The 23,144-nt window shown below is 46.3% G+C and overlaps 1 protein-coding gene across 1 annotated transcript; it reads left to right on the top strand.

Annotated features, from left to right (window-relative positions):
* The first annotated feature begins 21,971 nt into the window (after nt 1-21,971).
* On the top strand, nt 21,972-22,454 carry LOC128593247 (H/ACA ribonucleoprotein complex subunit 3-like). Its single transcript, XM_053601116.1, has one exon. It carries the CDS (start codon nt 22,015-22,017, stop codon nt 22,207-22,209), a length of 195 nt encoding a protein of 64 aa, XP_053457091.1. The 5' UTR covers nt 21,972-22,014; the 3' UTR covers nt 22,210-22,454.
* Nucleotides 22,455-23,144: the final 690 nt, after the last annotated feature.

Raw genomic sequence — 23,144 nt, 5'->3', positions numbered from 1 at the left:
TCAAGTGCTCAACTGTTACCTGAGGCTAATGACTACTGTATGGACAGCACAGCATATCCTATAGGATAGCGCTGCTCTGGACGTGAGCCAGAATTTCCAGGTCAAAAGGCCACTAGTCTACTTGGACGTCTCCCCTGGATCTGACCCCACAAGGGCAGACATACTCCTGGCCCTGAGGGTGGCTGAGGAGTATGGACAGAGAGGGACCACGTGAATAAGGGGCCCACGGGCACCCCGTCAGCCTCCGAGGCTCGGGGCAGATGGGGAGCCGTGCTGCCGTGTCACCATGCAGAGCTCCGAGGACTCTGAAACTCTTAACTTAAAATCTGGACTTCTAGGTCGTTATAGAGGACACTTTTCAAGGTGAGGAGACAGAACATGTTTTATCCAACTGTTAATCTTAAAAAAAAAAAAATTTAACCAGTGGGCGGCGCCTGTGGCTCAAGGAGTAGGGCTCCGGTCCCATATGCTGGAGGTGGCGGGTTCAAACCTAGCCCCGGCCAAAATAAAAAAAAAAAAAAAATGTAACCAGCTTTGTTGAAATATTATTCACATACTGTACAATTCACCCATTCAAAGGGTACAATTCAGTGGTTTTTAGGATAGTCACAAATATGTGCAACTGTCGCCACAATTTAGGAACATTTTCATTACCTCACGAAGAAGCTTCATAGCTTTTAGTTGTTGCCCGCCTAACTGCTAAACTTTATTAATTAGGCATGAGGTCTGCAAAGGTGAGGGTGAGCCTGTCCCCCTCTTCCTGTACGGTTAGCTCCCTGGGGACAGACCCAGGTGTGATACCTGTGTGTCCCCCTTGTCCTTCCAGCCCTGGTGAAATGCTTGCCACACAGTAGGTACTCTCTAAATAATTGCTGGCTTTCTTGTGTGTGTTTTCCCTTTATTTAATAGTAATTATTATTTTTTTGAGACACAATCTTATTCTATTGGCTTGGTGTCCGTAGCACAGTGGTTATGGCGCCAGTCACATACACCAAGGCTGGCGAGTTCAAACCCGGCTCTGGACAGCTAAAAAACAATGACACCACAATGAAAAATAGCAGGGCATTGTGACGGGTGCCTGTACTCCCAGCTACTGTGAGGCTAAGGTAAGAGAGTCGCTTAAGCCCAGGAATTTGAAGTTGCTGTGAGCTGTGAGCCTCAGTAGTCTACTGAGGGCAACAAAGTGAGACTCTGCCTCAAGGGAAAAAAAAAAGATTTTTTTTTCTTATTCTATTGCCCTGGGTAGAGTGCCGTGATGTCATCATAGCTCATAGCAACCTCAAACTGTTGGGCTTAAGTGATCCTCCTGCCTTAGTCTCCTGAGTAGCTAGGACTACAGGCTCCTGCTACAATGGCATGACTAATTTTTTTATTTTTAATAGAGATGGGGTCTTGCTCTTGCTCAGGCTGGTCTCAAACTCCTGAGTTCAAGGCATCTTCCTGCCTCAGCTCCCAGAGTGCTAGGATTACAGGTGTGAGCCACTGTTCCTGGATGAGCAGCAGAATGAGGGGGGAGGTAGAAATCGTGTTATGTGAGGAACCACAAGGATGTGTATCCTGGAGAGGCCTGGCGGCTAGAGCAGGTAGAATAACTGCTCAAACCAACCATTACACAGAAAAGGGACTAGGAGCACTGGGTCAAAATCCCAGAATTGATTTTCTAGGCACAGGAGGAGCCTAGCGGCATGGGCAAATAAAGAGGTGATGAGTCTTTTCCACAGAGGACAGTCACACAGGGCCTGCGGGATGCCCTGTCCAGGATGCTCCAGTGTGGGCTCTTGCTTAGGACAAGGAAGAGTCCAGACAAGTTCTAAGACAGTGGTTCTCAGCCTGTGGGTTGTGACCCACAGGAACTGTATTAAAGGGCCTCAGCATTAGGAAGGTTGAGAGCCACTGCTCTAAGGGCTCTTCTATTTCTGAGGTCCTGTGCGCGGAGCTGCCACAGGCAAAGGGGTTTCCAAGTAGCAGCACCCACAGACCTCTGCTGTCTTTGTTTTCAACTTATCCTCAATAAGACTCCAGCTCCTTTTCTTCTAGATTCAGGGTCTGGCCCCTGTCCCACTTGATTTCCTCCACCAGTCCCAGAGCCTGGGGACATGTCAGAATGGGGAGGGTGACTGGGGTTGGTGGGGCAGAGTTGGGAGTCTAGCAAGTGAGCTGAGACTAATAAACCCAAGAAATAACAGGTCTAAACAGGACTCGGGGAGGCTTTAGAAGGGGGCTGGGGAGCGGCCAGAGTGCTGAACAAAGCACCTTGAGTTAAGCCAGGCAGGAGCTCATGCTGCCCTGTTCCTGGGCTAGCCCATCCCTTATTATTCCTGAGGTATCAGCATGAGGCTGGGGCAAGGGAACACAGGCTCTGTTTAAAGGGTCAGGGAAGTGGACACCAGGTGATTCCAGTAACAAGAGAAAAAGTCTATTTGTCAGGCAGTACAGAGAAAAGGGAGGTCTTAGTTTCTCCACATATGTCATAAACTGCTAAACAGTTAGGCTGAGACCAGGGCAAGGTCCTGTGTATCCGCCAGCTGGAAGCACAGATCTGGCCCCTCTGGGAGGTGAAGAAGAAAGTTGCTCACAGTGTTATACCCGACCCCCTGCCTGGCGTTTTCACTAGCTCACACTGGGGTAATGTTTACCCTGTGCCAGGCCCTGTCCGAGGGTCACACACCCAGTGACCCTACCAGAAGAGGAAGCTAAGACAAAGAGGATTAATAACCTGTCTGAGGTCACAGACTTTGCAAGGAACGGCAAGAACTGAAGCCCAGACACCCTGGCTGCAGGGCCGGCTCTCCCCTCCCTGCTACCTACCTCCCTAGGGCCTCTTTTCACTCCCATGATGACCATGGGGAATAGTGTCAAGACCTCTGATCTTACAAACGTAGCAGCGAGGCTCAGAGGTGGAGGGCCAAGATTCAGACCCTCTGATCCCAAGATTCATACTCTTTCTGCTGCCCCACCCCAACTCTACAGAAGAATCCAATTTTGTTTTCTTTTTTTTTTTTTTTTTTTTGTAGAGACACAGTTTCACTTTATTGCCCTCGGTAGAGTGCCGTGGCATCACACAGCTCACAGCAACCTCCAACTCCTGGGCTTAGGCGATTCTCTTGCCTCAGCCTCCCGAGCAGCTGGGACTACAGGCGCCCGCCACAACGTCCGGCTATTTTTTTGTTGTTGTTGCAGTTTGGCCGGGGCTGGGTTTGAACCCGCCACCCTCGGCATATGGGGCCGGCGCCCTGCTCACTGAGCCACAGGCGCCGCCCCCAATTTTGTTTTCAAAGAAACAAAGGCAGATCCCCGTGAATGGGAGTGTCATCAGGTTAGATATATTGACCAGACCTTAAACAAATCAGCAATGAATAAGCGAGGCCTTAATTTAAATTTATACCCAACATTGTTGCTGTGAGTTCAGATGCCAGCCGCTCATGCTGCCACAATGTACATCACCCATCTGCACAGGTGAGAGTGACAAGAGCTTTACAAAAAGAACCCTTTGTGGGGCAGACCATTTCATATAAGAATAAGTTACCCAGAATCTAAGTTTTTTTTGTGTTTGTTTGTTTTTTTTTCTTTGAGACAGAGTCTCACTCTGTCGCCCTGGGTAGAGTGCCATGGCGTTATAACTCACAGCAACCTCACATTTTTGGGCTTAAGCCATCCTCTTGCTTCAGCTTCCCAAGTAGCTGAGACTATAAGGTACCCATCACAGAGCCCAGCTAGTTTTTCTAATTTGGGTAGAGACAGGGTCTCACTCTTGCTCAGGTTGGTCTTGAACTCCTGAGCTCAAGGGATTCACTGGCCTCTGCCTCCCAGAGTGCTAGAATTACAGGTGTGAACCACCTTGCCTGGCCTAAGTTAAGTTTTTGCCTCAGTTGTCTCAGCCTGGCCCCCACCTCTTCCCCAACCCCCCTTACTCCCTCCCGTGTGCCCTGCAGAGTGATAGGGAGAGCTCTGGTCCTGGGTTCCAAGGGCCAGGTCTAGTTTTGTCACCAATTAGCTGTGTGGGGTTGACCAAAAATTCAGGAAATTGAATTTTTATCCAGAAGAGGTTGAACAATTTAATAAATCATCCCTGGGCTGATTTGGGAAATAGAAATATTGAATCCAGGGTGGTGCCTGTGGCTCAAAGGAGTAGGGCACCAGCCCCATATGCCAGAGGTGGTGGGTTCAAACCCAGCCCTGACCAAAAAAAAAAAAAAAAAAAAAGAAAAGAAATATTGAATCCAGTGACTTCCGAGGGCTTATTCAGCCCCAGGACCAGCACTTGTCATCATTCCTTCATTGGACTGGTTGGGGCCAGTCTCTGCACCACATGCCTGGGAGACCGAGGTCACTGCCGCCTGTCATGGGCTCCAAGGAGCTGGTGCAGTTCTACATGGCGAGCATCCTTCTGGAGGTGAGTGGGCATTGTGCTGACTGTAAGCACAGAGTTCTTTTTTTTTTTTTTTGGAGACATAGTCTCAGCATGTCGCCCTTGGTAGAGCGTTGTGGCATCACAGCTCACAGCAACCTCAGATTCTTGGGCTTAGGCGATTCTCTTGCCTCAGCCTCCCGAGTAGCTGGGACTACAGGCACCCGCCACAACACTGGGTATTTTTTATTTTTTTGTAGAGACAGAGTCTCACCTTATCGCCCTCGGTAGAGTGCCATGGTGTCACACAGCTCACAGCAACCTTCAAATCCTTGGGCTTAGGCGATTCTCTTGACTCAGCCTCCCAAGTAGCTGGGACTACAGGCGCCCGCCATACGCCTGGCTATTTTTCTGTTGCAGTTTGGCCGGGGCTGGGTTTGAACCTGCCACCCTCGGCATATGGGGCTGGCGCCCTACCCGCTGAGCCACAGGCACCGCCCAACACCGGGTATTTTTTGCTTGCAGTCGTCATTGTTGTCAGCAGGCCTGGGCCAGACTCGAACCCACCACCTTCATGTGGCCAGCACCCTACTCACTGAGCTACGGGCGCTGAGCCAAAGCACAGAGTTCTTGTCGGAGGAATCAGAAAGTCGTCGTGGAGAAGGAAGCCTCTGAGTGTCAGATGCTAAGAAGGTGAGGAAGGATTCTGGGGCCCGAGGAAATGGCTTACGCAGAAATGCAGAGAGGGCACCAGCATCACACAGCACCACCAGGGCCCTGGAAGCGTGTGGAGTGGCTGGAGCAGAAACGGTGTGTGAAGGAGAAGGCGTCCTCAAAGATGGGCAGGGCCCTGTGGTGCACATACAGGGCCCTACAGAAGGGTTTTAAGCAGAGGAAAGACACAGGCTGATAGGCGTTTGGAAACATTACAGCAGTGGCAGTTGGAGTGGGGAAAACAGGAAGCAAGTCTGGGGGGAGAAAGAATGATCAGAAAACCATTCCTGCAGCCCAGCGGGACCATCCTGAGGGCCTCAATGAGGCAGTAGCAGAAGGGAGGGGAGGGAAGGCAGAGAAGAAATTCTCTGGTCTACGGAGGAAGAATGCCTAGGGACAGACCATGTAGAAGGTCAATAAGACAAGGCCTAGGTCTGACATGGGTGCCTAGGTGGATTAGAAACAGAAGGAGGAATGGGCATCAGCCGAGTGTGTGTTGTACTCGGAGTGGAGGAGAATTCTGCTAGTTCAGAAAACTTGTATTGCTCTAAAGGCAGTCCCTTAGCAGGCCAGCAAAAACACTTCCTGGGAAACAACTAGCTTATTCCTAGAGCCCTAAGGTAAGGGGGATACTGTGTTTGAACCACTTTCCAAAGCATCACAGAGCTTAGGGTCCCAAGGAAGGACAAAAAGGGCAGGGAAGAAGGAAAATATGACGGAAAGGAGTCTCTGAAAAACAGAAAGAGGAAGGATGACCCCACTGGAGGAGGCCGGATGCCGGTGCTCCCTCCCCAGCCCAGCCTGGCGAGGGTGTGGACAGGAGAAATACCCTGCAGAAGCTGAGAGCATGCCAGAGGCAAGTGACTCCTGCGCTGTCCCTGTGCAGCATCCACCTTGGCTGCAGCAAATCAGTGACAACTGTGTGGAGTGTTAAGCCTGGGAGAGGGACTTCAGGTGTTCCTCCCCTTCCCACACCCCCACCCCAGTTCTCCAGATTTTTCTAGGAGCCGCTAGAGAAAGCTCCAGGGTTGAGAGCCTGTGGCCCTGCCTGAGGCTCAAACCAGGAGGCAAATGGAAAGTGTTGGGGACATGGACCAGGTTCAGGCTTGTATCCACAGAACCAGCAGAGCTGAGGCACTTAAACCACAAGGCCCCCCGCCCCCCAGTAAGCCCCAACTGTGGGTGCCAGCAGGCCAGCTAGGTGGAGGACATCCCCACAGAGGCCCCTGAAGGCAACGCACAACACAGGATCCAGCACCCAGTGCTGCCTCAGGCTGGGAGTGGAAGGGGACAGGAGGGGACGCACCCAGAGAGAAGGTGACAGTCCAATCAAGGATTGGACTAAATTCTTTTCCAGAAGAGGCTGAACTAATTTAATAAAACAAATTTACACTATAAGAGGCTGGTTTTCTTTATCAGATATAAACTCTTCCACCTAATAGTACGGCAATAAGAATTTGTGAATGAGTTTACATTATTTCTAAAGAATAAACAGGCTGGGCGGCGCCTGTGGCTCAGTGAGTAGGGCGCCAGCCCCATATACCGAGGGTGGCAGGTTCAAACCCGGCCCCAGCCAAACTGCAACAACAACAACAACAACAAAAATAGCCGGGTGTTGAGGCGGGCACCTGTAATCCCAGCTACTCGGGAGGCTGAGGCAAGAGAATCACCTAAATCACCTAAGCCCAAGAGCTGGAGGTTGCTGTGAGCTGTGATGCCATGGCACTCTACCAAGGGCAACAAAGTGAGACTCTGTCTCAAAAAAAAAAAGAATAAAGGGGCTACCTTTTCTCTTTTTCTACACAGCTGTGTTGCAATATGTAATGTTTGACACTTCCTGCAACTTTATTTTTTAAGTCAGGTTTGTGAGGTTAATTTACATACAGAAAACATTGCCCTTTTTTTTTTTTTTTTTTTTGTGGTTTTTGGCCAGGGCTGGGTTTGAACCCACCACCTCTGGCATATGGGACTGGCGCCCTACTCCTTGAGCCACAGGCGTCACATTGCCCTTTTAAAATGTATCTTTTGTTGACACCAGTAGCTCAGTGGGTGGGGCACCGGACACATACACCAAGGCTGGCAGGTTCAAACCCAGCCCGGACCAGCTAAAAAACAACAATGACAACTGCAACAACAACAACAACAAAATAGCCAGGTGTTGTGGTGGGCGCCTGTAGTCCCAGCAATTTGGAAGGCTGAGGCAAGAGGATTACTTGAGCCCAAGAATTTGAGATTGCTGTGAGCTATATAAATAAGGCACTTAAACCACAAGGCCCTCCGCCCCCCAGCAAGCCCCAACTGTGGGTGCCAGCAGGCCATCTTAAACCACAGCATCTTAAACCATGGTTTATTTATATTTATATAAATAAATAAATAAATAAAATGTATCTTTCAATGAGTTTGGACTAATGTGTACTAATCATCTCAATTAAATACAGAACAGTTCTATCAACCCAAAAAGGTCCTTCTTATTCATTTGTAGCCAATTGCCCTCCCCTGACTCCTAATCTCTGGCAAACACTTAGGTGATTTCTAGCTTAATAATTTTGCCTTTTCCAGAATATATATTTTTTTTTTTTGGGTTTTTGGCCGGGGCTAGGTTTGAACCTGCCACCTCCGGCATATGGGACCGGCGCCCTACTCCTTGAGCCACAGGCGCTGCCCTTCCAGAATATTTTTTTTTTTTCTTTTTTTTTTTTTTTATTGTTGGGGATTCATTGAGGGTACAATAAGCCAGTTACACTGATTGCAATTGTTAGGTAAAGTCCCTCTTGCAATCATGTCTTGCCCCCATAAAGTGTGACACACACTAAGGCCCCACCCCACTCCCTCCCTCTCTCTTTCTGCTTCCCCCCCCCATAACCTTAATTGTCATTAATTGTCCTCGTATCAAGATTGAGTACATAGGATTCATGCTTCTCCATTCTTGTGATGCTTTACTAAGAATAATGTCTTCCACTTCCATCCAGGTTAATACGAAGGATGTAAAGTCTCCATTTTTTTTAATGGCTGAATAGTATTCCATGGTATACATATACCACAGCTTGTTAATCCATTCCTGGGTTGGTGGGCATTTAGGCTGTTTCCACATTTTGGCGATTGTAAATTGAGCTGCAATAAACAGTCTAGTACAAGTGTTCTTATGATAAAAGGATTTTTTTCCTTCTGGGTAGATGCCCAGTAATGGGATTGCAGGATCGAATGGGAGGTCTAGGTTGAGTGCTTTGAGGTTTCTCCATACTTCCTTCCAGAAAGGTTGTACTAGTTTGCAGTCCCACCAGCAGTGTAAAAGTGTTCCCTTCTCTCCACATCCACGCCAGCATCTGCAGTTTTGAGATTTTGTGATGTGGGCCATTCTCTCTGGGGTTAGATGATATCTCAGGGATGTTTTGATTTGCATTTCTCTAATATATAGAGATGATGAACATTTTTTCATGTGTTTGTTAGCCATTCGTCTGTCGTCTTTAGAGAAAGTTCTATTCATGTCTCTTGCCCATTGATATAAGGGATTGTTGGCTTTTTTCATGTGGATTAATTTGAGTTCTCTATAGATCCTGGTTATCAAGCTTTTGTCTGATTGAAAATATGCAAATATCCTTTCCCATTGTGTGGGTTGTCTCTTTGCTTTGGTTATCGTCACCTTAGCTGTACAGAAGCTTTTCAGTTTAATGAAGTCCCATTTGTTTATTTTTGTTGTTGTTGCAATTGCCATGGCAGTCTTCTTCATGAAGTCTTCCCCCAGGCCAATATCTTCCAGTGTTTTTCCTATGCTTTCTTTGAGGATTTTTATTGTTTCGTGCCTTAAATTTAAGTCCTTTATCCATCTTGAATCAATTTTTGTGAGTGGGGAAAGGTGTGGGTCCAGTTTCAGTCTTTTACACGCAGACATCCAATTCTCCCAACACCATTTATTGAATAGGGAGTCTTTCCCCCAAGGTAAGTTCTTGTTTGGTTTATCGAAGATTAGGTGGTTGTAAGATGTTAGTTTCATTTCTTGGTCCTTCCAGAATATTTTTTTGAGACATGGGTCTCACTATGTTGCCCAGGCTGGTCTTATACTCCTGGAATCAAAAGATCCTCCCACATCGGCCTCCCAGGTAGCTGGGATCACGGGCACGCCACTGCACCTGCTGCAAGACGTTATACAAATGGAATTGGGCAGTAAGTCACCTTGGTGCTAAACTTTCAAACATTTCCTTAACTTCCTCAGCTTCCCCCACTTCTTCCACTCTGTCTTCTCTGCAAATTACTTTCTATGAACAAAGCCAGGGTCTGCTGTAGCCTCAGCAGCCTCCCCAACTCTCCTTGGGCCGTCTGTGTGACAGCACTCCCCAGGGCTGGATCTGGATAGCTGACAGTCTAAATCCTTTGGTTCTCTGCAACATTTTATTTTCTTTTTCTTTTTTTTTTGGCCAGGGCTGGGTTTGAACCCACCACCTCTGGTATATGGGGCCAGCATCCTACTCCTTTGAGCCACAGGTGCCACCCACCATTTTATTTTCTCCTTCCTTCCTTCTTTCCTTCCTCTCTCCCTCTCTTCTTCCCTCCCTCCCTCCCTTCCTTCCTTCCTTGAGCTAATTATTAATTTTCATTTTTTCACTGAGTCACCCCAGGCTAGAGTGCTATGGCATCATAGCCCACAGCAACTTCAAACTTTTGGGCTCAAGCAATCCTCTTGTCTCAGCCTTTCAAGGAGCTTGGACTATAGGCACCCACCACAATGCCTGGCTAGTTTTTCTATTTTTAGTAGAGACAGGGTCTCACTCTTGCTCAAGCTGGTCTTGAACTCCTAAGCTCACGAAATCCACCTGTCTCAGCCTTCCAGAGAGCTAGGATTACAGGCATGAGCAGGTGCGCCTGGCCTACGCTAATTTTTTAATTTTTGGAGAGACAGGGTCTTCCTATTCCCCAGGCTGGTCTAGAATTCCTGACCTCAACTGATGCTCCTGCCTCAGCCTCCCGGAGTGTAGGACTACAGGCATGAGCCACAGCCACGTTCGTCTTTTAAAGGTGTTTTTCCTCCACCTCTCAGAATACAGATGCCTTCTTTTCAGATCCCTGCCACTTACCAGCCTCTATTCCCCTCACCTTTGGGCCCTGGCTCATCACGTGCCCACACACTGACCAAGCATCTCTCCTCTTCTGTACAAGCTCTCTCCTTCCTTCTCTCTGTCCTCTGTCACCTTGTGCTCAGACCATCTTGTGATATTATTCACCACAGATGCACCCTGCTGCCCAGCTCCCTCCCAGCACCATCTGAATGATTGGTTTGAGGTTTGTTGACAGTTGGGGTTTTTCTCTCTCTGTGAGGAAAGAGCAAGAAACCTCAACACTGCAATTTCCTTCTTAACCGGCAGTGATGGCGACAGATTCTGAGTCCGCAGGGCAAGGACTGTGTCTTTACATGCCCCTTTGAGTGTTGCCTTCACAGTAGCGAAAAACTAAGGAGGTGAAAAGGTAAGACAGGAGGGAACAGTGCTTCTGCACAGGGGCAGGGCTCAATTTGTCTGACCAGGGAGGACCACAAAGGTGTCTTTCTTCCCACCTGTGCCAGAAATTTGCAAGCTGACTGTGCCTTAAGGAGCTACATGTGTCATCTACCAGGAGTCTTGGGTCACTTCCAGGGAAGGAGAGAACTGGGGTGGGAAAGCAGGTGGTGGCGGAAACTTGGGGTGGGAGAGCAGGAGGCTGTGGGACTCTGGCTCCTCCCGCTGGCTCCTCCCTGCATGACACCTCTTCTGGGGCCACTGACACCTTTTCAGAAGGAGCCTAGGCTTTATTCAAGCTTTTTGATGAAACTGGCACGGTCAAAGGCCTTCAGCTTTATCACTGCTACAGGGAAAGGAGGAATGGGAAGGAAGGTTCTGGGGTCATTCATACCCTTCAGAGGCAAGGGATTTCATGCCCTTGGGTTCTGGTCCTAAATTTCTTCATGACAACCTGGGGGCCTTGAACAAGTTACCTAACCTCCCAGTGATTCCATTTCCCCTTCTATAAAATGTGATTGTCACAGGAAACAATACAATGGAGATGGTCAAGATGGTACCAGAATCCATGTAAAGTGCTTGAGCATAAAAAAGGTCGGCAAGCATGGCAGCTATGCTCGCATCAGCATCCTGTTATCTCCCATTAGGAACAAAGGAACCTGAAACAGCCCAGAAATGTGTGGGCTAAATGTCTCTTTAGAGAGTGTTAGCCAATTACTGAAGAAAGTGGAGTCTACCTTCTCAGCAGACTTAACAATCGTATGCACCTGTAGAGAGCAGTAGTATACTCACAGTCAAGGTAATAATAACAGCACTCTGGGAGGCCGAGGCAGGTGGATCACTTGAGCTCAGGAGTTCAAGACCACCCTGAGCAAGAGCAAGACCCTCGTCTCTAAAAATAGCCAGGTGTTGTGGTGGCCACCTGTAGTCTCAGCTACTCTGGGCAAGAGAATCACTTGAGCCCAAGAGTCTGAGGTTGCTGTGAGCTATAGCGCCACGCACTCTACCCAGAGCAACCAAGTGAGACTCCATCTCAAAAATAAATAAATAAAATAAAATAATAATAGCAGTTACAACATACAGCTCACAACGATCCTGTTAAACTGGTATTATTATTACAGGCATCCCTTAGTATCCATGGGAGATTTATTCCAGGACCTCATCAGACATCAAAATTCACATGTGCTAAAGACCCTAATATAAATTGGACTAGTATAATATTTTCATATAACCTACTCACATCATTCCATGTGCTTTAAATAATCTCTAAGTTACTTTTAATACCTAATGCAATGTAAACCCCATGTAAATAGGTTGTTATACTCTGTATAGATTTGAGACTGTCTCCCTGGCTAGAGTTCAGTAGCATCACGATAGCTCACTGCAACCTTCAGCTTCTGGGCTCAAGCCATCCTCCTGGCTCAGCCTCCCAAGTAGCTGGGGCTATAAGCACATGACACCACACCCAGCTAATTTTTTTCTATTTTTTAGCACGTACTGGATCTCTCTCTTTCTCAGGTTGACCTAGAACTTCTTTTTTTTTTTTTTTTTTGGTTTTTGGCCGGGGCTGGGTTTGAACCCGCCACCTCCGGCATATGGGACCGGCGTCCTACCCCTTGAGCCAAAGGCGCCGCCCATGACCTAGAACTTCTGATCTCAAGTGATCCTCCTGCTTTGGTCTCCCAGACTGCTAGGATTACAGGCGTGAGCCACTGTATCCACCCTATACTGTTTTTTATTTGTATTTTTTTATTGTTGAATTGTTATTTTTAATACTTTCAATCCAGAGTTGGTTGAATCTGTGGATGCAAAACCTACAGATCCGGAGGGCTAACTTTATTCTCATTTTATAGAACAAGAAACTGAAGCTTGATGAATTTAAATAGCTTACTAGGGTCACAGAAACAAGAGGCTGTTTTTCAAGCCCTTGTTTAACTCTGGATTTGAACTTGGGTCTATTTGAATTCAATGCCTGAGTTCCTACCAGTATTTTGTCTCTTAAAGGATTCTAGACCATATTTCAACTTAATGAGAAAAGCGCTTGTGAGATCTGTTTCCTTTCTGGCAGCCTGTGGGTATTTATTTTCTTATGAATGTCTGAGAAAGTCTCAAGACTTAAGTCTCAAAGAATGAACAAGTGGCTCATTTCTGCCCCCTAGAGGACACAGCCTACATCCCCGAGAATAAAGACGGAAGGTCATAGATGACATGTGTGCTATGAATCCTAACAGGTACAGGCCGGCAAAAGAAATAAATCTAAAAAGATCATCTTTCTAACTATCAGGTACCATGTACACTATTCTGATGACAGATACACTGAAAGTCCTGACTTCAGCATGATGTAATGTAATAAAAAAACACTTACACCTCTTATGGGGGGTGGGAAGCTATAATATAAAATGGGAAACCATATCAATGATTTTTTTTTTTTTTTTGAGACAGAGTCTCACTCTGTCCCCGTAGGTAAGAGTGCCAGGGCATCATAACTCACAGCAACCTCAAACTCCTGAGTTCAAGCAATCCTCTTTCCTCCACCTCCCAAGTAGCTGGGACTACAGGTGCACCACAACACCTCAATAATTTTTCTATTTTTAGTGGAGACAGGGTCTCATTCTTGCTCAGATCTAGCTCATCTGAGCCCAGTTGATTCTCCCACCTCAGCCTTTCAAAGTGCTAGGATTACAGGCATCAGCTGCTGTGCCTGGCCTTTTTTATTTATTTATTTATTTATTTATTTATTTTTGAGACACAGTCTCACTATGTCACACTCAGTAGAATGCTCTGGCGTCACAGCTCACAGCAACCTCTAACTCTTGGGTTTAAGCGATTCTCCTGCCTCAGCCTCCCAAGTAGCTGGGACTACAGGTGCCCGCCATGCCTGGCTACTTTTTTGTTGCAGTTGTCATTGTTGTTTAGCAGACCCAGACTGGGTTCAAACCTGCCTGCCTCTGTGTATATGGCTGGCACCCTAACCATTGAGGTATGGGCGCTGAGCCTTTTTTTTTTTTAAGACCATGCTTTAGTTTATGAAAGCGAGGTGATACCAGGTTGGGGATTATCAGGACCAAGAGTGAGAATAGTCTATCAGGGCAAGAGTGGCAGACTATGGCTCTCATTTTTAACATACGTCCCAGATGATTCTTAGGCTAGGGCAAGTTTGGAAAACAGATATATGTGGTTTATCCATCCTACAAAGGTTTAAAGAACACCTCCCATCCACAGCCCACTGTCACTAACACCTGCAGTGGATCCCAGGGGAGTCAAGCCCAGGTTCCTGCTCCAAGGAAGCTTGGTCAATCACATTATTTCTCAGGGCCTTGGTTTGCTAATTGAGAAAACTGGTCATTTCCTAAATGGTGTGGGAACCAGGAAACCCATGTTGTGCTTGAAAGAGAGGGTGCATTTTAATCTCCTTAGATCTCAGTTTCCTTGTCTGTAGCGTCAGAGGGTGAACACTGATCAAGCTTCTTCTTGTTCCAGTTGGAGATTCCAAAGTCTCTTTCTATCTCTGCCAGGCCCCAGTGCCTTGTAGAGAGGCTGCAGGGAAACCTAGCTTAGGTGACCAGCTTAGGAGGCTGGTCTCCATGACTGTGCAGGTCTGCCTCCTGCCAAATAGCTCTCAACAATTCCAGGAGCAGCTGGAGCCTATGGTCTGAGGTTCAGAGCCCTGGGTATTCTGTTGGCATTCACAGCCACACCATGGGAGCCTTCTTTTCACTGCTATGTGGGGTATAACATTAACTCTATTCACACAAGTGTTCTGGAAAAAGTAAAGTAGGCCAGGCACAGTGGCTCACACCTGTAATCCCAGCACTCTGGGAGGCCAAGGCAGGTGGATTTACCTGAATTCAAGCTGTTTAAGACCAGACTGAGTAAGAGCGAGACTTCATCTCTAAAAATAGGCAGGCATTGGCTCAGCGCCTGTAGCTCAGTGAGTAGGGTGCCGGCCACATACTCCAAGGCTGGCGGGTTCGAGCCTGGCCCAGACCTGCTAAATAACAATGACAACTGCAACCAAAAATAGCTGGGCCTTGTGGCAGGTGCCTGTAGTCCCAGCTACTGGGGAGGCTGAGATAAGAGGATCACTTGAGCCCAAGAGTCTGAGGTTCCTGTGAGCTATGATGCCATGGCACTCTACCCAGGGTGACAAAGTGAAACTCTGTCTCGGAAAAAAAAAAAAAAGGGAGATTTGGAAAAGGAAAGTTCTCCAGAAACCCAGAAATAGGCTTTCTGAACTCTGGAATCAGATGGAACAGGTTTCAAATCCTAGCTCTGCTACTCAATAGTGGTGTGATTTGGGGCAAGTTATCCATCTTAAGCCTGGTTTTCTCATCTGCAGAATCTGCACAAGAACAATATCTATCTCGTTGGGTCTTGGTGGAGATTAAATGAGATGATGCCAGGACAAGCTTTAATCAACACCTCGTAGGTGATAGTGTTCTGGAACACTCCCTATTGCTATTATTATCAATACTACTGATGCTAGTTTTACCTTCAGAGACTATCCCAATTGGAAAATGCAAAAGCAGTTCTCAGTCCAGACCCCACCCAGAGATGTAGCGTCCCAAAGGACTCCTTCAGGGGCCATGGCAATAATCCAGGATGCCATGTGTTTCCTTACTTATTCTAATGAAGCCAAAATTTCCTTTGCCAAGTTTCTCAAAATAAGTCCTTTAGTGAGTCCCTGGGCTCAGAGTATCACTGCCAGGTCACTGGCCATCTGAGTGTGAGGTTGCAGGAGAAGAAATGCGTGAGGGGCCCAGGGCAGGGGCCAGGGCAGCCTCACAGACACTCCTCCTGGAACAAGAGCCAAAGCCAGACCCAGCTGGGCAGAAACCAGCCCTACTTGACCCTAGGATTGTCTGCAGTGGAGAGTCAATAATCACTGCCTTTGCCCTTGCATTGATAAGAAGCGTTTGCTTATTGATGAAATTTTGAAAATAAAATAAAATCCACAGAAATACTCAGGCATTGCTGGGCAGCAGAAACAAATATATTAGATTGTTCAGCATGCGTGCTAAGATGGTTAAAGCAAATTGCTTGTGGAAAAAGAGAAAGGTCTTAATAAAACTTGGCTTTAGCACCATCTCACTCCAACCCAAAAAAACAGCAGCTGCTGGGGGGTAGGAAGCCTATTCTGGGGTGAGGGTCGGGGATATATAGAGGGGCATGGACTCTGGACTCATGATTCACAAATGGCCCTGTACACTGACTTTTGACATTATGTCCAGATGACAAGATTGAAAGAAGTGACATTCAGGATAGAACGTAAACTCATGTGCTATACCTGCCTTTGGAACACTATAAAATAATGAAAATGTATCCTAGAATTATGGTGCAGAATCACATCTACTTTTACTATATTTTTCTATGATAAAAGTATAATTTGTTAAACAAACATTTAAAATATACTGGTTCTCAAAATAACCTTTTTGTGGAGAGGCAGGAGGCATTTCTTTATATTTTAATAAACTAGGAGCCTTAAAGAAATGCAAGTAACTGTGGGCCAGTCTTCTTGTCTCCTGAGAGGCCCTGGCTGGGACCTGGGGATCAGAGTGAAGAATCAGGACGGCCCTGATGTACCTGTGTTACTGATCTCCTGTGCAGGCTTTCCTCAGGACCTCTCTGCTTCTTGGTAACAGGTGATAATTTGTAAAGTCCTTCCCCTCCACCCCCCTCATGCTGTTCTCATCTAGCCATGAAGGGGGATGCATTTACAAGGAAAAAACCTGAAAATGCAGCTCCTTCAACCGAACTGTTAAGGCCCCTGAGTGTATCCTCAGGGGAGCCCCCTTCCCTTTACTCCTCCCACCAGGTTGGAACTACAAACAGTTTATTTTTTGGATTTTCAACTGCTTCAAGCCACGGCCTAGACAGCACCAAATTTTCTTTTACCTCTTACATAAACTTCCAATGCTTACAATAAAATAAATCAAAATTCTAACTTGACTATTCACCACTTGTCTCTGTCTCCATATGAACAAGATGACGTACTTGGCCTTAAAATCCAGGATCCTTAAAATCCTTTTTTGGTAAACTTGACCCACCTCAGTTTCAAGAAAAAGTGGTGGAAGCCTCCCTCTCTGACTTCCTCTCTTGAAGTTAATAAAAACGGGTGATGGACTAAACCCAGCCAGAGTGCTGGCAGCCAACATCCAATCACAGATAAAGCACTGCCACACCCTTTTCTCACACAGGGTGCCAAGGTTGAAACCTTTAAAGGCAACCTTTTTTTTTTTTTTTTGCAGTTTTTGGCCAGGGCTGGGTTTGAACCCTCCACCTCTGGCATATGGGGCTGGCGCCCTACCCCTTTGAGTCACAGGCGCCACCTTATTCAAAGGCAATCTTGTCCTATGAACTGTAACTAGCAGGAACATCTAGAAAGAGTTAGTTAATCAAGAGCCCCCTGAATTGGTATCTTTTTTAGGGATGAACCATTCGCTCAATAAACAATTTTTAAGGCAGTATTTTTCAAATTGAGATATAATTCACATGACACAAAATCTACTATTTTAAAGTTTATAATTCAGGCCAAAACTGCAAAAAAAAAAAAAAAGGTTGCCTTTAAAGGTTTCAACCTTGGCACCCTGTGTGAGAAAAGGGTGTGGCAGTGCTTTACCTGTGATTGGGTGTTGGCTGCCAGCACTCTGGCTGGGTTTGGTCCATCACCGTTTTTATTAACTTCAAGAGAGGAAGTCAGAGAGGGAGGCTTCCACCACTTTTTCTTGAAACTGAGGTGGGTCAAGTTTACCAAAAAAGTCCTGGATTTTAAGGCCAAGTACGTGGTGCAGTGGCTCATGCCTGTAATCCTAGCACTCTGGGAGGCTGAGATGGGTGGATTGCTTGAGCTCAGGAGTTCAAGACAAGCCTGAACAAGGTCAAGAACCCTATCTTTACTAAAAACAGAAAAACTGAGCAAGAGAATCGCTTGAGCCCAAGAGACTGAGTTGCTGTGAGCTATGATTCCATGACATTCTATCCCGCACAACAAAGGGAGATGCTGTCTTAAAAAAAAAAAATAATAATAGGGCGGCGCCTGTGGCTCAGTCGGTAAGGCACCGGCCCCATATACCAAGGGTGGCGGGTTCAAACCTGGCCCCAGCCAAACGGCAACCAAAAAAAAAAAAATAGCCGGGCGTTGTGGTGGGCGCCTGTAGTCCCAGCTACTCGGGAGGCTGAGGCAAGAGAATCGCTTAAGCCCAGGAGTTGGAGGTTGCTGTGAGCTGTGTGAGGCCACGGCACTCTACCGAGGGCCATAAAGTGAGACTCTGTCTCTACAAAAAAAAAAAATAATAATAAAAAGATTTCAATTCAGTGTTTTTAAATATTTTCACTAAATTGTGCAACTATCACTACTCTCTAATTTTGAAGCATTTCTATCATAAGATAAAGAAATCCCACACCCATTAGTAGTTACTATCTGTCACTTCCTCCCCTGCTCTTTGGCAATCACTAATCTACTTTCTGTCTTTATGAATTTGCCTGTTCTGGATATTTCATATACATGGACTTACATGGTTTGTAACCTTTTGTGTTGGGCTTATTTCACTTAACATAGTGTCTTCAAGGTTCATCCATGTTATAACACATATCAGTACTTTATTCCTTTTTATTATCAAATAATATTCCATTGTGTGAACACTCAACACAGAAGTCCTTGCTCTTGATGACAGTATGATGCAATATGTTGCCAGAACACCAAATGATGCTGTGTTTTTTTTAGGAGACAGAGAGCACAGCCAGCAACCTCTATGGTCCTTATTCCAAACTTAGTTGCCTTTGGTGATCACCTAATGGTTTCCTCAGCATTCAGACCCTGCCAGGTTGGGATCTTAAGGCTCACAAGAATCCTTCAGGGGCAGGTCTCACAGTGCTCCCTGACTCCAGTTCCCCTGGGATGTGGGAGTCCCTCAGCCTGTCCTAAGAGTGGAGTTGTGATCCTGGCAGGCAGAATTAAGACAGCCATGCTTTAGGCCCCTGCTAAGACCTTCTCACCACTTTTCCACAATGGCAGACCCCCACCCCGGCCACTGAGACCAGCCACCAAACCTATGGCAAGTCTAATCCAACTGACATTCAAATCTGGTTGCTGTAGCTATTCGAGTCCACGCACTCTTCCAAGCTTTCCACTCCATGCACACCTTCCCCAACAAATGAAAACTCCAGAAAGGCTTCCTCCCATCCCAGACCTTTGTGGGCAGCCAGCCAATCCCACCCTGTCACAGTCACTTGCCTAATTCATCAAATTTCCACCACTTCAGATCATATGCTGTATCCAGCTTACCACTTCCTCACTGTGCTCACTGAACTATGACTCTGGGTACAGTCCCTGCACCAGGTATGCCTGGGTTCTCTTTTTCCCAAGTCATTCTAGGAGAACTCAGCTCAACCATCCTGGGGCCACACTTCTTTAAAGCCAAGGAGAACTCATTCCCTTGCTCACCTACCCTCTTACCTTCCTGATTCAGACCTTTGCAGCCTTCCCTTCCTTGTAGCTGTTCCCCTATTTGCTGTAAAAAAAAAAAAAAAAAAGAAAGATTGTTCTATTGTTTGAAGTAGCAATTAATTGTTTAACCTGTCACAGGAAAGAGGGAAACTCTGAAAATGTTAGACATTAATTTCCAGTGATATGATGGTTTAGTGGGGCATCAGGAAGTTAAAACAGCCATATTTCAAGTGGCAGAATTTGAAAGATTTCATTCCTAGTGAATTAATCTAAAATCTTTCTCCTTTGATCAAGGCACTGGGCTTGCTATGAGGAGGTACAAAGAAACATAAAGGCATCCATCCCCATCAATCTCCATCTTTAAGAAAACATGTGGGGAGAAAGAAGAATCTTCTACAAGGGTAGCCTGTGACACATGCAGCCTGTGAGGGTCTAAGTGTCCCAGGCTAAGAGACAGTTATGTTGGGGAAAAAGACTTTTCCTTAGGCAGGATTGGGTGCTCTAAGCTTTATAAAGGAAGTGGCACTGAGCATGGACAGACTTTAGACAGACTTCCAGAAGGGGAAATGGTATTTCAGACAGGGCAGGTAACCAGTGCAAAGGCCCAGAGACAAGTATTTAAAAGATATATTAGGTCCAACATACAGGTTTCTGAATGATGTTTCATTTAAACAACAAAAAAGGAGAGGACCTTTGTTGCCATGCAGACACGTTCATCTGCCCACTGCCCAAGAGGAAGCCAATACCCAGAGACAGCAGGGTTCACAGCAGACAGTTTATCCTGCATGGTGCTAAGAAGGGAAACAGGAGCGATTTCTCAAATCCACCTACCTGAGAATTGGGGGGACATGATTTTTAAAGACCGTTTGGTAGACAAAGGGTTAGGCAATCAGGGTTTGCTGATTGGCTGGTTTCAGGCAGAACCCTCAGTCCTTTGGTGTGGGCTGCTGTCTGGGTGGGTCAGTGAATCCACTGGAATGCGGGACCTGGTAGATATTTCAAAAACTACCCCTCGGTTCCGAACAGGTGATGTTATATCTGAGAGGTCAAAGACGGAAAATAAAAGATTTTTCTGAAACATGAAACGAAAGGAAACTGAGTCTTGGTTCTGTGTGGGCAAAGTTGGCCATTTTTCCACCCGGGTACAAGTGCGCGGAGCTTGAGAAGGAAGTCAGCACATGGGTTAAAGTGGATGGGGATTTAAGGGGTTGGAAGGCTGGGGATGGACACATTCCCTCTTTTCTGGGCGGGACATTCTATTTGGGTGGGCCCCTCCATTTAACTCTGTTCAATATCTATGGAGAAAAGTTAAGAATCTTTGCAACTACCGGCTGTGCCCTCTAGAGTAGCAATTACAGAGAATCAGGACAGTGACTATTATCAAGCAAACAAGGGCCCAGCAGCTGATAATTATTATTTTAGCTAAGCTGTTCCTTCACAGAGTTTCGGGGCCCTTACTTTAGTACTGGCCTTGCAGCCCTTCATCAATTTGTAAGGGCAATTTCACATTGAAGTTTCTAGTGAGACTTGAGATTTCTTTTCCATCCCTAACTGAGAGCACATGTGGTAAAAATAAGACGGAGTCACAGTCAGGCTGGGCCAACAGGACACAGCTGGTCTGGTCCTTCTAGATCCCTCCTGTCTCTCATTCTCATTGATTTGTAAATTTAGCTTCCATCCAAAGATGCCAACCTTCAGGAGCATTAATTAAGGAAATTAACTTTTGAATTGAAAATGTTGTAATAGGTCATTGAATTGTGCTGATTATCATTTAAAATAAGAGTTAAGGCTCGGCACCTGTGGCTCAAGCGGCTAAGGCGCCAGCCACATACACCTGAGCTGGCCGGTTTGACTCCAGCCAGGGCCCGCCAAACAACAATGACGGCCGCAACCAAAAAATAGCTGCGTGTTGTGGAGGGCACCTGTAGTCCCAGCTACTTGGGAGGCAGAGGCAGGAGAATCGCTTGAACCCAGGAGTTAGAGGTTGCTGTGAGCTGTGATGCCACAGCACTCTACTCAGGGTGACAGCTTGAGGCTCTGTCTCAAAAAATAAAATAAAATAAAATAAAATAAAAGAAGAGTTAATGTGGTCTTTGCTTTGAACCTTTAATGTATAAAAGTGGTTTTAGAAATGGAAGAACAGAACACCATTCTCCAGAATTGCTAGCCTTCTGACAGTTTGGTGGACCCATCCCTGTCTTTGCATTTTGGCTGACAGTGACAAGCAGGTGGACCTTCTTCTTCCAGTAACATAACTTAAGGAGAGGCCCAACATTGGGGCACAATGATTAAAAAGGGGACACCTCATGGCACTCAAGTTCCTCTTTCCATGCTTCACCCTTGGTATGGGAAACATCCGACAAGCCAAGCGCCCCATGATACAGATGACAGCACAGGTGTTGAAAAGGGATCTCCTTTGACTGAACGTGGCAGGTGCTGAGTCCCTGGAGGGAAAGGCTGGGGCCTTTACTGAGGTCTCTGGGATGGACAGGTCCCCCACACTCACACACGGTGACGTTCCCTATCAGATGTGGCGAGGGGCTGTGTGCCTGCCATCTGCTCTGGGTGGGAGACTTGCGGCCTCTCAGATCCTTCAATGCCACCTTTTGATTGAATCCAAATTTTATAGAACAAATCAAAAGATTTCAGTTTCCTTACCCCTGCTAGCTGCAGCTGTCTCGTCCACAGGAATCTTTGGAATTTCTCTTCCCTTCCCTTATTAAAGTGGTTCTCAGTGGGGATGCTACTGCCCTCCAGGGGGTGTTTCAGAAATTTCTGGGGGCTTTTTTTGGCTATCTCAGTGATAGGGAAGACACTCTTAGTGAGGAGACATCAGGACAGCAAGAAGTCCTAGGACCCTGCAATCTGCAAGAATTAACCTGTATCCCACAGGACATTTACATATCTAATTATAATGCTTTTTTTCCTTTTTCTCAGGGGGAAAGGTATTTACTAAATACCAGACATTTTAAACAGACCCAGCTGCAGACGGAATTGGAACTTCGAGTGTGAGTGTGGTCATGTTTCTCCAGTATTACCTCAATGAGCAAGGAGATTGGGTCTATACACTGAAGAAATTTGACCCTATGGGACAACAGACCTGTTCGGCCCACCCGGCTTGGTTCTCCCCGGAAGACAAATACTCGCGACATCGAATCACCATCAAGAAACGATTCAAGGTGCTCATGACCCAGCAACCGCTGCCTGTCCTCTAAGGGTCCCTTAAATTTCATGTTTCTTCTGCCTCCTGCTACCCCTCAGAGACTCCATAACCAAATTCGATTTGTCCATCATGAAGTCATTTTTCCAGCCAGGCTTTTTGGAGTCCACGCTCTTCATGGTCTATGATCATGCTCGTGTGTGGCAGTCACGGTGGCATCTCCCAGCTTTAAAGGGAACAAGTTTGACTCCCCCCTCCACATCTGAAACTTCTGCCAGATTATTAAAGATAAAATGATTTGAAAAATAAATAAATAAATACCAGACATTTTAAAAAATATTTTTATTTTATTTCATTTTACTTTTTATTTTTTGATTATTTTATTTTATTTTTTTGAGACAGAATCTCACTATGTCACCCTCAGTAGAGTGCTTACAGCTCACAGCAAACTCAACTCATAGGCTTAGGTGATTCTCCTACCTTAGCCTCCCAAGTAGCTGGGACTACAGGAGCCTGCCACAATGCCCGGCTATTTTTTTGTCGTTGTTGTCGTTGTTATTTTTGTTTAGCAGGCTTAGGCTGGGTCTGAACCTGCCAGCCTTGGTGTATGTGGTTGATGCCCTAACCACTGAGATACCAGAGCCAAGCCTCATTTTACTTTTTAAAGACAGGACCTTGCTCTGTCACCAAGGCTGGAGGCACGATCATAGCTCACAGCAGCCTCCAAATCCAGGACTCAAGTGATTCTCCTGCTTCCCAAGTAGCTGAAACTACAAGCCCACCATGTCTAGATAATTTTTAAAAATTTTCAGTGAATCAGAGTCTCTCTATGTTGCCCAGATTGGTCTCATTTCATTTTTTTTTTTTGTAGAGACAGAGTCTCACTTTATTACCCTCGGTAGAGTGTTATGATATCACAGCTCACAGCAACCTCCAGCTCTTGGGCTTAGGTGATTCTCTTGCCTCAGCCTCCCCAGCAGCTGGGACTAC

This window comes from Nycticebus coucang, chromosome 9, assembly GCF_027406575.1.
Source record: "Nycticebus coucang isolate mNycCou1 chromosome 9, mNycCou1.pri, whole genome shotgun sequence".
Lineage (NCBI taxonomy): Eukaryota > Metazoa > Chordata > Mammalia > Primates > Lorisidae > Nycticebus > Nycticebus coucang.
The sequence above is the reverse complement of the archived record's forward strand: the minus strand, read 5'-3'. Positions and strand labels throughout refer to the sequence as shown.

Coding starts and splice junctions, on each gene's coding strand:
- LOC128593247 (XM_053601116.1), top strand. CDS start 22,015: ATGTTTCTCCAGTATTACCTCAATGAGCAAGGAGATTGGGTCTATACA.